Here is a 15,625-nt window from a genome sequence, read left to right as displayed (position 1 = left end):
TTGTCACAAGAGCACAGAGCAGATGTAAAATACAAACACTCACCCTTCTTCTTGAGCACCTGAACCTCCAAATCTGTCTTTTCTGAATCTTTCGCGTTGTCAACGGTGTAGTGGTACGTGCAGTCATCGTCCTCATCACGGAAACTGCATGACTCATACACTTCCTCCTCTGAAAACGCAAATCATGATCATTAAGCGTGTGTTATTACTGCTAAAAGTGTCCTAGCTGATAATCATTGTTTAAGTTAATTTGTAGGTTTTTACTTTTTTTCAGTTCGTCCACCATGATGACTTTGAACGGACACTTGTCACACTTCTCTGTTTCCTTCATCTCTCCCGTCTTCCAGGCCTGACACTGGACACAACTCCTCGTGCCCTCACACACACCTAGCTGAGCCTAGAAAAGTTACGAACACACGAAGAGAAACTCAAGCAAGACCACTCAGATGTTAACTGAGGCTAAAAAGTATTTACATATCTACTTATCCACCCACCTGGAAATTTGGCTCACAGGTTGAAGTCAACTCCATCCCAGAGTCTGAACATTCACACCGGCCGCATACACATTTACCTCGACCCCCGCAGATAACCTGGCACACACAAGGACACAGTCATGCGCTTCTTATATTTAAAGATACATGATAATTCAATTTAATTAACAAATATAAATGGCTCTGCTCACCCCTTTGCTGTCCAGACAGGTCTGGCTGCTCGTGGGACACTCGCAAGCATTTCCTGTCCAGCCCTCAGTGCACGCACACTGACCCTTAACGCAAGAGCCACGGTCTGATGAGAGAGGAAAGAATGAGATGTAACATTTTTGTACATTTAGAGAGTTTTGGAAGTAACACTGCTGGAAAATAAGATCGCTATTATCAATATTATCAAGGTGACAAAGCTAACAAACCCAGCAAACAAACACAATTACAATTTACTTGAGTCTTTATCTGCTAAATGTCCCTTTGACTTCTGACTGAAAAAATAAGCTAACATGAAAGTGTCAAAAATCTGCAGTTCCCCTAGTGGCCACTTGAGGCTGTCTAAAAATGTTCAAGAAGTCTGTGTTTCAGCATTAATGAGTGAATTTCCAGTATTTTATTAGCCTGCTGCCTAGCACTAATTAGTAGCGCCAAGCCGATAATTTCTAGGGTAAAATACACAAAATGACAAAGTCATATGGTGACATCACCGTGACTACATCCATTATTCTTAGTTTGCAGTGGCAAGAGTCACAAAACATCACAGTCTGGCGTACCATTGCAGAGGAAACCTGCATGCCTTTGGCACTGGGTCTTGTCATACTCGCAGTAGGGTCCTTCAAACTGATTTGGGTTGTAGCATATGCAGGTTCCACACTCCTGACATTCTCCGCGTCCGGAACAAGGTTCATCTGTTTCCTTTGCTTTGCACTGGTTGATGTCTGCAGCTGAACCACTCCCTGAACAATTACAGAAAGGACCCACCCTGGAGAGGAGACGTGACAGCAAACTATATTAAACCAAAAAGTCTGAAATCATTTTCATATGTGCCATCCTGGTAAGTTTTTTTAAATTATTTCTATAGAATGAATAATTAAGTCTCACCAGCCACCATGGCATCGACATTTCCCACACACCAGGTCTCCTTTTCCATTGCATCGAGGTGCATTACGAATGGGTGACTGGAGGAGAGTTAAAGATAGTCTTTTAAAGATGATCTGCCATAAAGAAATGTGACTTTAACTAGGCTTTTTGTGTGCTTCTAACCTTCTCACAGTCACAGGTTGGACACAAAATTGTGGCATCAACCATGACCCCGGTGCTAAAGGTGGTCGGTTTGACTCTCATTACTCCCTTGTTTTCATTCGGGTCCATTTTGCAGACGTGGTTTTCATCAATCATCCGTTGAGCTTTGAGCTGCATCACGAATTTGCCCTAGAAATCACACAAACACACACACACAAAATCATGTCACCAAATCCATTTAGGTAGTTCCTCCTGTTCCTGCTTCCTGTGGTTGGCTAAAAAAGTAAATCAATCCCCACAGACTGTCATGTGAAAATATCAGACTTTACAGTATTAAAATGCATTTTTTACAAGCTGATTCAAAACTGTTTTGGCCTGGTTTCCTTTTATAACTCTGATTTGGATCTGGTTACATCAGTTTCATCATTCATTACTTATTAGGTTAACTGGTGACTGGCCGTGGCATGAACATGAGCATGTTTGGTTGTCTCTCTCTTGCTTTCCTGTTAAAGACTGGTGATGTATAGCTAAGTTGGATAAGCAGGAAAATAGATCTATGGATGTTTAACAGGGCAAAAATGTGTACAAAACAGTAGTTTTCTGCCAGGGCAAGCAAAACCTAACGATTTGTAAATGATTTGTACAGTGTATCCTTTTCCACTGTAACACAAATTTTCTCTTAGTAACCATTTTGGCCAAAATGTCTGGGGCTCATTGTCTCTGCTTGCCTTTCTGTAAAAGTCACCACATGCCACTAGTGAAAAATAATTATTTACCATTTGGCAACAGAGTAAAATGGTTATTACGTTTGATAGAATAGCCTCACGTTGATTTTATGACTCTTTTGTTGTTTGCTTTATCATGCAGTTAACTGTAGTGAGTCTTAATTATGTAGATCAGTTTTTTTTACAGTAAAATAGGGAGTGCGGTGTTACATCATTTAAATTCTGAAAATCCCAGTTGTTGCCAACAAAAATAATAATCTATTACACAAATACATTTATTAGTAAAATAATTGTTTATATCTTTTTTGGCACATACAATTTTTCCTGGCTGGAAATTAAATTCCCCGTATTTTGCAATCTGTCCACTTTCTTTCAAGAACTTCGCCTCGAAAGCCTTGGGCCTGTCCTCTGCACGGATGCTCATCTTAGCTCGGATATTCTGAAAAGACACACAGTATAAAAACCTATCAGCATGCAGAGATTGACTGAACAGAGTACAAAGTGCTAGCAACCGTGAGCTGTTACCGTAAAGGCAGTCTCCATGACTTCAAGGATATTGGATGAGTCTTCTTGCAGCAGACCAACCTCAGCAATGGGAAAATACTCTTCGAGTTTCTGCACACAATACAAAAAAATGTCATGGCATAAAAAAGGAGTTATCTATTTATCACAGACTTTCGGTATGACTTAAGTGAAATATGAAGATCTAAAGCCCACCAACCTGGTAGTGCGTGTAGGAGTGGTCAGTGACAGCAAAGATTGGGATAATGTTGTTTTTTCCCAGGAGACGGACCAGCGTTGGTATTGATGGGTAATCCTGTTTTGTAGCCTCTGTGTAAGAACCCTGCTCATTGAGATGGCATTGCTCATCATTGCGTGGCAAGACGCCTGCTAGCACATTAGCGCCATCAGCTTCATAGTGGAAGGCTGACTCCGTGGAAAAGACCAGGAGATGTGTGCTGCCTTGTCGCCAGCCAATTTTATCCTAGAATAACAAAATACAATGTAGTGCAAAAGATATGTGGTAAATAAATTACAAGGGCATTTAGGGAAAACGTGCATGTTCAACCTTTGCTGGTCAGAAGCCTTTCTTTCCAAATATTCCTCAAACAGTAACTCCTCATTTTCTGCCCACTTGGAAACAGAAGAAACTAAACTGTAATGGAAATAGCATCTATTTGACAGGAAAGAGATATTGTGTTTATAAGCTACTTGGTAAAATTACCACCAGGGTTTTCAAAATATGGCCTGAAGGACCTAAATAACCTTTTGTACATGAAAAACTAGTGTTCGTTTCATTACGTCACACTTCGGTTCATGTTATGATAGAGGAATGGAGCATTGTAGACATTGTTTTTCTTTTTTTAACTGCTGGGAAAAATATGTTTACAAAAAATTATAAACTGGCACAAAAGTATAGTTATATGTGAGAATACTGAGAGTTAGTGTGAATGACACAGTGATGTGGTTCTCTTAGTTTCATCAGGTGGTGATCTCCAGCACTGGAACAGTTGAGAGCTGAGCTGGAATGAGAATGAACACCTTCATGTCTGAGGCTATAGTTCTGAGCAGGAAGAGGGTGAAGTGCCCGCTCCAGGTTGCTGCTCCAAGCGGAGGAGTTTCAGTATCTCAGGGTCTTGCTCACAAACGAGGAGAGAGGGAAAAGAGAGGGATTGACAGACCAACTTGTATCACATCTGCAGTGATGTGATGTACAGGTCCGTCGTAGTGAAGAGAGCAGAGAGTCAAAGTGAAGCTGTCAGTCTATGAACCTACCCTCAGCTGTGATTACAAGCCCTGGGAAGTAACTAGAAGAATACAATTGTGGATACAAACAGTAGAAATTAGCTTTCTCTGACAGGTGGCTTTGCCTCTTCCTGAGGAAGAAAGGAGCTAGTTGGGCATCTGACAAAGATGCCTCCTGTTTGAGGTGTTCTGGGCATTTCCTACCAGGAGAGGTAGAACAGGAGTAGGTCCTGGGGTAGATCCAGCACACAGTGGAGAGATTACATCTCTCTGCTGTCCTGGGAATGCCTGTGTTTCGGTTGATGAGCTGGAGGAGGTGATTGTTCAACGGACTGGGCTTTTCTACTTAAGCTGCTGCCCCTGCCACCTGGCCCAGACAAGCGGCAGAAAACGGACCCGGTGACAGTCTTAGACCTGTGAATTTAACACAAATGTAGGCGTAGCAACACTGGTTTAGTATTTTTATTTACCCCGCACACTGCAGCCTGCAATATGGCATCGAAGCCTCCCTCTGGGGCATCCAGGTTGCCAGAAATTCTCTCCTTCTGAAGTTTCTCGGTGAATTCACTTACGTTGCTTGTCAATTTAATGACATTTTTGAAAGCAAACGGAGGGTCGCTGTTGGGCCATGGCTGTTTAAGTCTGACAAAGAGGATGGAAAAAAGACAAAGAGGAAATTATGTTTTGACTATGTTAATGCACGTACAGACTGTGCTCAACTTTCTTCATTTTTTCTTACTTGATGGGCCTCATGTCAGTCTGGGGCTCTATCACTTTGTCCACAAACTCTCCAAATCCAATAGTGTAGTCACTCGACAGCTTCCCCACCAGCAAAGCTACAGGAAATACATTCCCAGTCAGTATAACATCGACACTCATCAGGACACATCGCCTTTGCAAGGATGCTCACCCAACTGCTTCCCCATTTTTTTCAAGTTGTCCAAATCGTCCTCCATGGAATTTGAAAAGTCCATAAGAATATAAAGATCCAGAGGGCCTTTCTCTGGGGCAAACACCTGCACCGTCATGTTTTTCTCCTCCCCTGGCAGGAAGGTCATCATGGTACTCTGTGGTGACACCTGAGACTTCTCAAGATTGACGTTGATTGATTCGTTCTGCGCAGAAGGAGAGATAGAAGAAGAAGAACATGTGAAAGTTGAAATCTAGAAATTCTTTTGACTGAAAACAATTAATCTGAGGCCAAACTGGTGGAAGAGTGATCAGCACTTACCTTTAGTATCTCCTGGCTGCTTTTAACTGTAATGATGCTTGCAGCCTGGCAGCCATGGACAATTATGTTCTTATGCAGGTCACAGCGAGGGCCATTATAGGTCTGAGTGAGAAGGAAGATTGATTTGTGAAGACTGCTTTCCTGCAGAATCTTCATTTGACCACTTAGGTAAGATGATTGGAAAGGGAATACATTCAGTCTATAGACCAGGGACGTGACACTCATTATACAGAACATACACAACAGACTTAAGTGGGTCGGACCAGTGAAACTACATGATAAATGTGTAAAATCACAGAAAAGGTTTTTGCAGTTCATTGCCCAAACTGTCCTGTAATTATAAAACATAAAGTTTTCATTAATTCACAGAAAATATCCTTTGTTCTGTGAATTTACTTCAAGAAAAAAAAAAACCAGACACTTCTTTAGTGTATAGTTGAAAAACAGGAATTTTTCTGTCATTAAAATGTCATTGTTTATGTATTAGTTGTTGACTACAACCTAATAGATAAACTTCACTACTTCACATAAGGCAACAGTGTCACCTGAAATTCAAAATGCTAAGAATGAGAACATTGAGAATGAATCGTCTTTCTGCTCTTTCGTATTTCTGCAGTTTTTTACTCTCACCTCTTCAGAGCAGTAAGCGCAGCCGACCCCGGCTTGCAGACATTCTGAGCAGGAGCTGGCCCTGGAGGCAAAGCAGTAGTTCTCTGTTGGAGCAGAAAGAAAATGAAACGCTCTCAGAAGGAATCACAGAGAGGAAACGCAGTGAGAACCGAACCTGTGAACAGCAGCTCAACTGACACCAAGCACATCTTCAAATCTCTCATTTTGGTCCTGTATTCCATAAAAGTTGGCTAAACCAGCAGGTTTAATAGAGCTTTTATAAAATTAAGGTCAAATCCAACTTCTTCATTCGTAAAAAAAAAAAAAATACGCCAGTTATAGCTTTCAGTAATCAATTTGTAATTTAGTCGACATAATGAAATGAGTACAAATCTGGTGAAAAATCTGCAAATGAGCACAAGACAGTTTGCAGATAGCACAGGTTCTGTCAATCTACACCTCAGTAGCTTCAAACAAACAGCACTGAGAAATATTTCACAATAAATGTTCTCAATAAATAAATGTGTGTCTAGTTGAGGTAACATGTATCTGGTCTTTCTCACCTTCAGCATAGGAGCAGGTCAACAGGACCGCTACAAGCGCGATCCCTACCGAGAGATGTAACGTCCATCTCCCCATCTCCTTCCTGCAAGAGAAACAGAACAAATTTGAAAAAAATCAAATGTAGAAGAATTCTCAAATCCACTTTTAGGGAAAGAAAAGAAAAAAAGAAGGTCAGAGAATCTACTTCCCTCTGGTGTAATTTGAACCACCTGCACTCTCGGGGCCAGACAGAGAGACCAGGCCCAGACGCTCCCCTTACCTTCACTTCAGTTTGGGAAAACAGCAGCTTCCAAAGACAAACACTAGACCCTATTAAAATACATTCACTGATTTCTACTCTTTAAAACACTGGACACTTTTTAGGAGTGTTAGCAAAGAGAGAATATGTTAGTACAGCCATTTACAATAAATAAATCGTCATCTCTAATTCAAACTGTTAACTGACTTCTCTAGAAGAAACTTCAGCAGAAGAAAAAGCTGCTTCTGAGGTCGATCGTGGCCAATACTGGGGACCGTACATCTTGCACTACACACATTCAATACAGCTCCACTGTAACGGTGTAGGTGGAAATCTCAGATACAGATCAATAAAGAAAAAAAGGTTCCCAGCAAACTTTATCTTTGCAGCAGAGTGATGGATCGAATCCTGACATGAAAGGGCGGATGCAGGGTGGGACCTGGAAATATTCGCAGCAGCACGCTGTGCAGACTCTTCACAACAAAACCACTTTATAATTTCATTCTGGAATCTTGGATGGAAGCTGCAAAAAACACTCCACCGAACATGGCACTGAACAAAGGGCGCTGTGTGGCATGAAAGGTCTCTGTAATTGCTGCAGTGGGCATATGCGATTTGAGCGCACACGCAGAAAAAAAAGGAGGAAAAGAAGGTGATTCGCGCCACGAAGATTTACAACCCTGAAAAGGAATTTCTCCTTCGGGCGAGAGAATGACCTGTGCGAGTTAAAAACACAGCCTGAAAAACACATGGGAAAGCCAACCTGGCAACTCGGTGTGAACTTGAGCTGGCTGCAGGTGTGTGCGTGAGCAATAAAGAGCTGGGCCTGAAACACAGAACAAACCAGCTCTTATCCCCAAACTTAATCATGAGTCATCGAATATGAGCTAAAAAAAAAAGTGCAACTTTGCATTTTGCTCCCGCTCAGGCGAAATCAAAGGCACGCAGGCATTTATGACACTGACACTGACACAAATTACAGCTTTGAGGGGACAGAAAACAGAGCAGAGTCATTCGTGCTGTTTTTTGTTTTTTTCTTTGCTCAGAAGGAGTCTGCGGGGCATTAAGCTGGGCTTGTTTCTGCACAGACAACAACATGCCCGCCAGGTGAACATACCACCGCTGGGTGCGGGTCCGACCTCGTCTTGACATCATCAGTGAAAGGGCAGGAGGGTCTTTTGTAACGTGTTTGAAGGGTGACACCTGAAACCCGCCCTGCTATCTGCAAATTCCTCCCATAAAACCACAAACAGCACAACACAAGCAGCAACACAACAGGCAGCAAAAGAAGAAGGATTACTCTCCCCATAGCTGATCCACTTCACCTGTGCTACACTGCAGTCTGGGTTTTGATGTGAGCAATCATGCAGAACGAGAAGCCAAATTCACAAACACACACAAAGAAAAAAGAAAATAACAAGTAAACTTAAAGCAACTTTGTTTAAACCTCAGTCATCGGTCTTGCATGCAATTCTAAAACCATGTGGCCTGATATAAAGTTATATAACACACGTTTCACAGCCAGACACTTCGCTCAAAAGTCATGCAAACACCAACAGGTAGAGTAGCCAGTCGATTTCTCGAAGCTCTGCGATTATCGTTTAAAGAGGACGCTGAAAACAATGGAGCCATCAGGCAATTTACAACTGCACACAAAGAGATTACTGATCAAACAAACCTGTTACTGTGTTCTCGCCCAGTCCAGGTCCAAAGGTGCAGCAATAAATAAGAAAACTATTTCCCCGTTTTTTTTCTCTGCTTTGTTTGACCCAGGAGTTTGGTGAAGAGTTTTTGTATCCACCTGTTAGCAGAAAAAGGAAAAAAAAAACCAAAAACTTCAAATCCTTGTGACCAAGTTGACAGTTCCCCTTACAAACAGAAACGGACGCACTTCCAGCTTCTACTCTCTTCTGTTTCTTTGTTCCTGTACAGTCCGCTCTGGTCAAATATTGACTTATTTGCCCTCAAACTGCGCTCACTCAAGTAAGAGTGAGTGTGTGTGTTTCTCAGAGTGTATGTGGGAGAGATATGAGACTCAGTGAGAGCAGCTGACTGAATATACTGCGAGGGCTGTGACTTGATCCCTCCTTTTGCTCCTGCATGCTCACACACACACACACACACACACACACACACACACACACACACACACACACACACACACACACACACACACACTCTTTCCTATCCAGGTGAGTAGTTCTAACAGATAGAGTTAACTCCCTTCCGCCGCCTCCATCTTCCCCACCCTGTTAAGTTAAAAGGTCCACACCTCTGTGCGTCAGCCCCCCCTCCCGCCCGTTGCATTCCACCCCAGCGGGAGTTCACCTGTGTGGGCTTGACACTCTGCAGTCAGTCCCCTCCTTCAGCAGCCTCCTCCCATGCTCTTGGGAGTGGCACACAGAGCAGCTCTGCCTGCAGGCTACGGGAAACAGTTCTGTGATTTGTGTTTACACAACCGTGTACTCATACTTGCAGGGCACATTTTCTTCTTGTACTTACATCTTCCAGTATTTCATATTAATGTACTGATTGCCACACTTCACAGTCCTCACTGTGTTTCCTTTTTTTGGTGTAGGTACATTTTAAACTGAAGGTAAAGAAAATTTCACAGTTTCAATGTTTAAATATATTCAAGTGTCATTCTCACAATTTGTTGGAACATCTTTCCAACCGAACAGCAAGAAGAAGTATATTAATGCCTGATGGGGCAGCTCGTAAGAGCTCCGTGTTCCAACTCTGCACGACATCGCATTTTGTTCAAACTCATGTATGGAGGTTCTAAAGTGCGAAACAAAACATTTTTTTAAAAAAGGGAACATTTTCAGTTTGATCTGTTTTCTTTTTTTCTTTTCTCTTTTAGGGGGTCACGCTTTTGAATTTTATTTATTTTTTTCATGTTTGGATTTTGCAGCTCAGGACTCCTGCAGTGACATTTGCCCAGCACGACAATGGTCAGTAAAAGAAGCATATATTTATTAGGGGTGCAACAATACTCGTATCGATATTGAACCGTTCGATACAGTGCTTTCGGTTCGGTACGCATATGTATCGAACAAAACAAAAAAATTTATTTATTTTATCAACTTTTCTTCTGACGATGCTGTCTGTGTTGAGCGCTCAGTGGATCTGCGTTCGACTACTCCGCCTAGGCTGCACTGTCGAGTGCAGATCCACTGAGCGCAGCACAAGCTAGCAAGACAGAAGCTAAGCTCGTTGCAACATGGCAACTGCCTCAACGCTACCCGAAATTGAACCTCCCCCACCCTCATTCAGATCTGGCCTTTGGAACTATCTTGTTTTTCATGTGAAGCATGACCCTGATGGTAAGCGCGTCATGGACAAAAGTAAAACAGTGTGATGGATGTGCCACGCAATGCTCAATTGATGGGAACTAGTGCGTTAGCGCAGTTAGCTTGTTAAGGTGTTGGCGCCGTCCAGCCCCACGCACGGGGCGATCCGCGGTAACTTGTTAACGGAGATTTGCCGCGTTATGATGTTAACGTCATTTTAACAAGATTAACGTTGACAGCACTAGTGGGAACACAATGAATATGACTGCACATTTACTCCGACATCATCCTAGTGCAAAGACAAGTGGAAGCAGACAAAAACAACAAGCACGCATGCTACAAACTTTACCCGAGTCATTTAGACAGCCGTTAGCACATGATTCTCCTTATGGGGACCTGATATGTTTAATATGCTGCTGAGAATATAGCCCAGAAGAAGCGGATAGTATAGCTTTTATTTTGGAAAGAGCCATTTCTCTGTAATAAACTCTCTTTTCCAAAGATGAGTGATTCCTCGATCAGATAGATTTATTTTTATTATTTTGTTGTTTCAACAACATTAAATTTAAAAACTGTACTTTTGAGTTAAAATATATATTTATAATTTTAATAAATGACAAATTAAAAAGGCATGAACATTTTTTTGTATCGAAAAAATATCGAATCGTGACACCAAAGTATCGAACCGAACCGAACCGTGAATTTTGTGTATCGTTGCACCCCTAATATTTATTATTGGTTGGGTTAGCAACATCAGGACCAGTTGGCCAAAGTCCCAAATTGAAATTGTGTTTCTTTTGACTTGATGGCTGTGAAGGCCATCCAAGCACACAACTCATTCTCATGTTGAAGAAACCAGTTTGAGATGAGTTCAAAATTCAATTTTATTTATACAGCGCCAAATCACAATAACAGCCGCCTCAATGCACTTTATATTGTAAGGTAGAGCCTACAATAATACACACAGAGAAAAACCCAGCAATCATATGACCCCCTATGAGCAAGCACTTTGGCGACAGTGGGAAGGAAAAACTCCCTTTTAACAGGAAGAAACATCTGGCAGAACCAGGCTCAGGGAGGGGCGGGGCCATCTGGCTGGTTCCTTTGGTTACTCTCACTTTCATATCAACTTCAAGATGTCTCCACTGACCTCCGGCATCAACAAGGCATTTTTTGACCTAACAGCTATGCCACGTTCAAAGTCACTCGGGTTCTATAGCGTAGGGGGCGGCCCAAAAGCAATTCGCCTGCCACCAGGCCTTGTGATGTTTATCCAGCCCTGCCTATGAGTGAGAATCATTTCCATTTTAACACTATATTGCTGCAGTGTTGAGTGATCTTCACAGGAAAGCACTTGTGCTGCTGTGTGCTCGCTTGTGTTCCGGTTGAGTTCTATGAGAACCCACATATTAGATGTCTGTTTTGGACTTTAAAACACTTCAACTATTATCTTTTACTTGCCTACATTCCTTCAAAACCCATGCCCCTCAGGCTTTTTTGTTTAGATGTCAGGATTCTCATTAATCATTGGACTGTTTTGTTGTTAAACGTTCTCAGTAAACCCCCGCTCTGCCCTTTTACTGTAACTAACCCTTTAATCTTTGCTTCAGTCTAAGTTTTTGCTCTTTAATAAATTTCTTGCATTGCATGAAGTTTGCAAAAGGAAGTAGCAGAAATTCCAGTAAGGGGCAGAGTCCAATTGAGCAATTTTATGTGTATTTATCTGGAAAGCCTTTTCCTCTGCTCTCCAGCAGACCACACATCAGGTGTTAAAGGTTATTCACAATCACTTACTGTCTCCGCATCACATCTTATCCAACGCGTGGACCAGATCTGGGATTTAAGGACTCAAACTTAAATGTGAAAACATCTCTTTTCCCTTTCACAACATGAGCAGCCTGAATGGGGACATACACTCCTAGCAACCAGATCTGGTTTGAGACAATGGCTGACTCTCCAGGGGAACAAAACTTGTTAGAAACAACTCTTCTTATTCAACACTTTTTGTATTTTGGCTAATGCTGAAGGAGAGATGCCAATCTAAACAGCCCTTTCAGATGTTGAACGAGTTAAGGGGAAGGTGTGGCACACCTGCTGTATCGTTTGTACAATCAAGCAAGGGATCATGTGAAAGAAGCTTTGTGCTAATTATACATGTACATACATGGTTATACATATACCAGTCAGTTACCATGATTCACCCTCAGTGGGAACTAAAGGTAAAATTGATAATAAACCGTTCAAGGACCACAAATACACTGCTGGTTCCTGCATATGCAGACATGCTGATTATGAGTTTAGACATTACTTACTGTTTACACGATGCTCCTGTCGTGAATTGGACTCATCTGCAGAATTGATGGAGCTGGTTTTCTCCCTACCGCAGGCAGCTGGAAAGAAAGGGGTAAAGTTTTGGATTCAGACAAGAAGCCCAACAAGAATGTCCCCATTTCCCAGCTCCCCTCTCCACGTTTCAGTCTGAGTCACTGGCCCACTCTTTGCCAATTTACATGACAAAAACTGCGCTTGTTGGATCACTGAGTTCATTCACCACTTATAATGGCGTCTCCCCGTTCTTCTTCTTCCCACTAATAAATCTGCTACTACGCACACATTTCACACACAGCTTTGCAACCATGTATGCTACAAAACAATCATGCTACCAATTAATAACTTTGGTAAAACTGTGCGTTGAAGTGTAGCAACAAAAATTTCCTCATGTCAAATATCTCTATAAAAGCACAAATAACTACCCTTTACATTGTAATAGAAAGCTGTGTTAATGAGGTTGACATGTAGTAACGCAGACTATGTGAATAATTACCTCAATAAAAACACAGCTACTCTGTCATTTTAGGGGTAAAATGCTATATGCTAACAGAAAAAGTAACACTTGTTTTAATTAGGTTTAGCTAGTATTAGGGAGTATTAGGACCACATTAAGAAAATAAACTGTAATGTTCACATTTTGACTTTTTTTTTTCTCAAAATAATATTAATACTTTTTTACTTTATTGCCAAAATGGTAGATATTTTTTTCTTAATGTAGCCGTGTACTCCTTTGTAGCTAGCTGTTAATTAGGGTTAGGGGGGAAAAATGGAGTTTTATTAAATAGTGGCTCAGGGTTTTTTTTTTAAATCAGGTTTAGCTACATTAACACAAGTTTTAAAATGTATTAACATAAGGGTTTTTGTGTACACATTTTTGAGTCATATCGTGATGACAGTGGATAAATGGGGTAAAGTTGTAACCTGCTCAGCACAAGCTGTACATTGGGTGTGTCTGGCGGGCTCACCTCCAAAGTGTGCCCTCTCTTGTTCCTTTTGAATTATAACCCAAGGGGAAAAGGTTTAAAAAGAAAAAACAAAATAGAAATGAATAATCAACCTTACTAAGGTTTTAATTGTGTATGAAGGTTTATAAAAACACTTAAACATAAAAACAAATATACTGCTACAGTGGGGCAAAAAAGTATTTAGTCAGCCACTGATTGTGCAAGTTCCTCCACTTAAAATGATGACAGAGGTCAGTAATGTGCACCAGAGGTACACTTCAACTGTGAGAGACAGAATGTGAAAAAAAAAATCCATGAATCCACATGGTAGGATTTGTAAATTAGTAAAATTAGTAAAATAAAAATAAGTATTTGGTCAATAACAAAAATACAACTCAATACTTTGGCTCAAAATCTCACGATACATGGCCCCATTCATTCTGTCCTTAACACGGATCAGTCGTCCTGTCCCCTTGGCAGAAAAACAGCCCCATAGCATGATGTTTCCACCCCCATGCTTCACAGTAGGTATGGTGTTCTTGGGATGCAACTCAGTATTCTTCTTCCTCCAAACACGACGAGTTGAGTTTATACCAAAAAGTTCTACTTTGGTTTCATCTGACCACATGACATTCTCCCAATCCTCTGCTGTATCATCCATGTGCTCTCTGGCAAACTTCAGACGGGCCTGGACATGCACTGGCTTCAGCAGCGGAACACGTCTGGCACTGCGGGATTTGATTCCCTGCCGTTGTAGTGTGTTACTGATGGTGACCTTTGTTACTTTGGTCCCAGCTCTCTGCAGGTCATTCACCAGGTCCCCCCGTGTGGTTCTGGGATCTTTGCTCACCGTTCTCATGATCATTTTGACCCCACGGGATGAGACCTTGCGTGGAGCCCCAGATCGAGGGAGATTATCAGTGGTCTTGTATGTCTTCCATTTTCAGATGATTGCTCCCACAGTTGATTTTTTCACACCAAGCTGCTTGCCTATTGTAGATTCACTCTTCCCAGTCTGGTGCAGGTCTGCAATACTTTTCCTGGTGTCCTTCGAAAGCTCTTTGGTCTTGGCCATGGCGGAGTTTGGAGTCTGACTGTTTGAGGCTGTGGACAGGTGTCTTTTATACAGATGATGAGTTCAAACAGGTGCCATTCATACAGGTAACAAGTGGGGGACAGAAAAGCGTCTTACAGAAGACGTTACAGGTCTGTGAGAGCCAGAGATTTTCCTTGTTTGAGGTGACCAAATACTTATTTTCCACCCTAATTTACGAATAAATTCTTTACAAATCCTACCATGTGGATTCATGGATTTCTTTTTCACATTCTGTCTCTCACAGTTGAAGTGTACCTCTGGTGCAAATTACTGACCTCTGTCATCATTTTAGGTGGGGGAACTAAATACTTTTTTGCCCCACTGTATATACATGCCCATTTTCATATGTATATTTTAACTTCTAGATGGCTGAATTAATGTGACAGTTTTCAGGAAAAAGGGGCCTTTAACTTTTCACTGTCCAAATTCTACCAGTGTTATCAGGGTTTTAGCAGTTGGATGACTGTTTGAATATTAAATGTATCAAGTCTGGTGGTGTAAACTGTAAAAGCTGAAGTAAAGCCCATGAAGCAAATAGCATAACGCTGAGTCAATGGAGAGATCTAAGACTGCAACTTCCAGCTATTAAATGCTCAGGGAGGACTTGCCAGGTGCTCCCAGGAACCTGCAAGGCATGACTATGGGACAAACAGAGCACTACAGGGCAGGCCCCGCCAAAGCACAGGGCTCAAGTTATAAGCTTTCAAGTCAGATAACATCAGCCAAACGTGATAAAACAACTATCCAATCAGCTCCAGTCTGGCTCTAATTGTATTTCCTCTATCCTAAATCACTGAAGCTTGGAGAAATCACAGTTGTGCCACCAGCAGTCTTCAGCCATTCATTTGCATTCCAGGCTCTGCAAAAACATGTTGAGATGCAATAAGAACACGAACATGCAACTCTACCAAATGCATGACTTCTATAGAGGCTTGTGGCCAAATGTGGGTATGATTCAACTGAATGTCATAAATGAGTCAGTGCTAAACCATAATCTGCACTTTAAACCTCCCTCAGGAGTCGCACCGACAGCTCAGATTCAGAACGCAGAGTCTTCTCCAGCCTCTAATACCAAAGGTTTAATGAGTGAGAGCCAATTTAGGAAGTCAGCTTGTGATTGAGGA

The 15,625-nt window shown here is 41.7% G+C and overlaps 1 protein-coding gene across 5 annotated transcripts in view; it reads right to left on the bottom strand.

The window, feature by feature from the left end:
- The window catches only part of itgb4 (integrin, beta 4), a 28,230-nt gene extending 15,599 nt beyond the window's left edge, over positions 1–12,631 (bottom strand). The window contains exons 1-20 of one of the 5 annotated variants that reach the window (XM_085415707.1): positions 12,443–12,631; positions 9,340–9,427; positions 9,166–9,259; positions 8,516–8,638; positions 6,599–6,681; positions 6,057–6,139; positions 5,427–5,528; positions 5,106–5,310; positions 4,935–5,031; positions 4,666–4,837; positions 3,171–3,434; positions 2,975–3,064; positions 2,766–2,888; positions 1,746–1,913; positions 1,584–1,660; positions 1,256–1,464; positions 683–786; positions 495–590; positions 265–397; positions 44–169 (exon numbers count right to left, since the gene is read on the bottom strand). In XM_085415707.1, coding sequence (XP_085271833.1) covers positions 44–169; positions 265–397; positions 495–590; positions 683–786; positions 1,256–1,464; positions 1,584–1,660; positions 1,746–1,913; positions 2,766–2,888; positions 2,975–3,064; positions 3,171–3,434; positions 4,666–4,837; positions 4,935–5,031; positions 5,106–5,310; positions 5,427–5,528; positions 6,057–6,139; positions 6,599–6,674 — 2,125 coding nt within the window. In that variant the 5' untranslated portion in view covers positions 6,675–6,681; positions 8,516–8,638; positions 9,166–9,259; positions 9,340–9,427; positions 12,443–12,631. Of the gene's footprint in view, positions 1–43; positions 170–264; positions 398–494; positions 591–682; positions 787–1,255; positions 1,465–1,583; positions 1,661–1,745; positions 1,914–2,765; positions 2,889–2,974; positions 3,065–3,170; positions 3,435–4,665; positions 4,838–4,934; positions 5,032–5,105; positions 5,311–5,426; positions 5,529–6,056; positions 6,140–6,598; positions 6,682–8,515; positions 9,084–9,165; positions 9,260–9,339; positions 9,428–12,442 lie in introns of those variants that run through there. The other 4 variants (XM_085415708.1, XM_085415709.1, XM_085415710.1 and 1 more) reach the window with 4 other exon arrangements.
- Positions 12,632–15,625: the final 2,994 nt, after the last annotated feature.

Source organism: Rhamphochromis longiceps, linkage group LG8, assembly GCF_057381845.1.
Source record: "Rhamphochromis longiceps isolate RC_006_pf linkage group LG8, R_longiceps_female_GT1.1, whole genome shotgun sequence".
Classification (NCBI taxonomy): domain Eukaryota; kingdom Metazoa; phylum Chordata; class Actinopteri; order Cichliformes; family Cichlidae; genus Rhamphochromis; species Rhamphochromis longiceps.
This window is presented reverse-complemented; position numbering and strand designations above follow the sequence as displayed.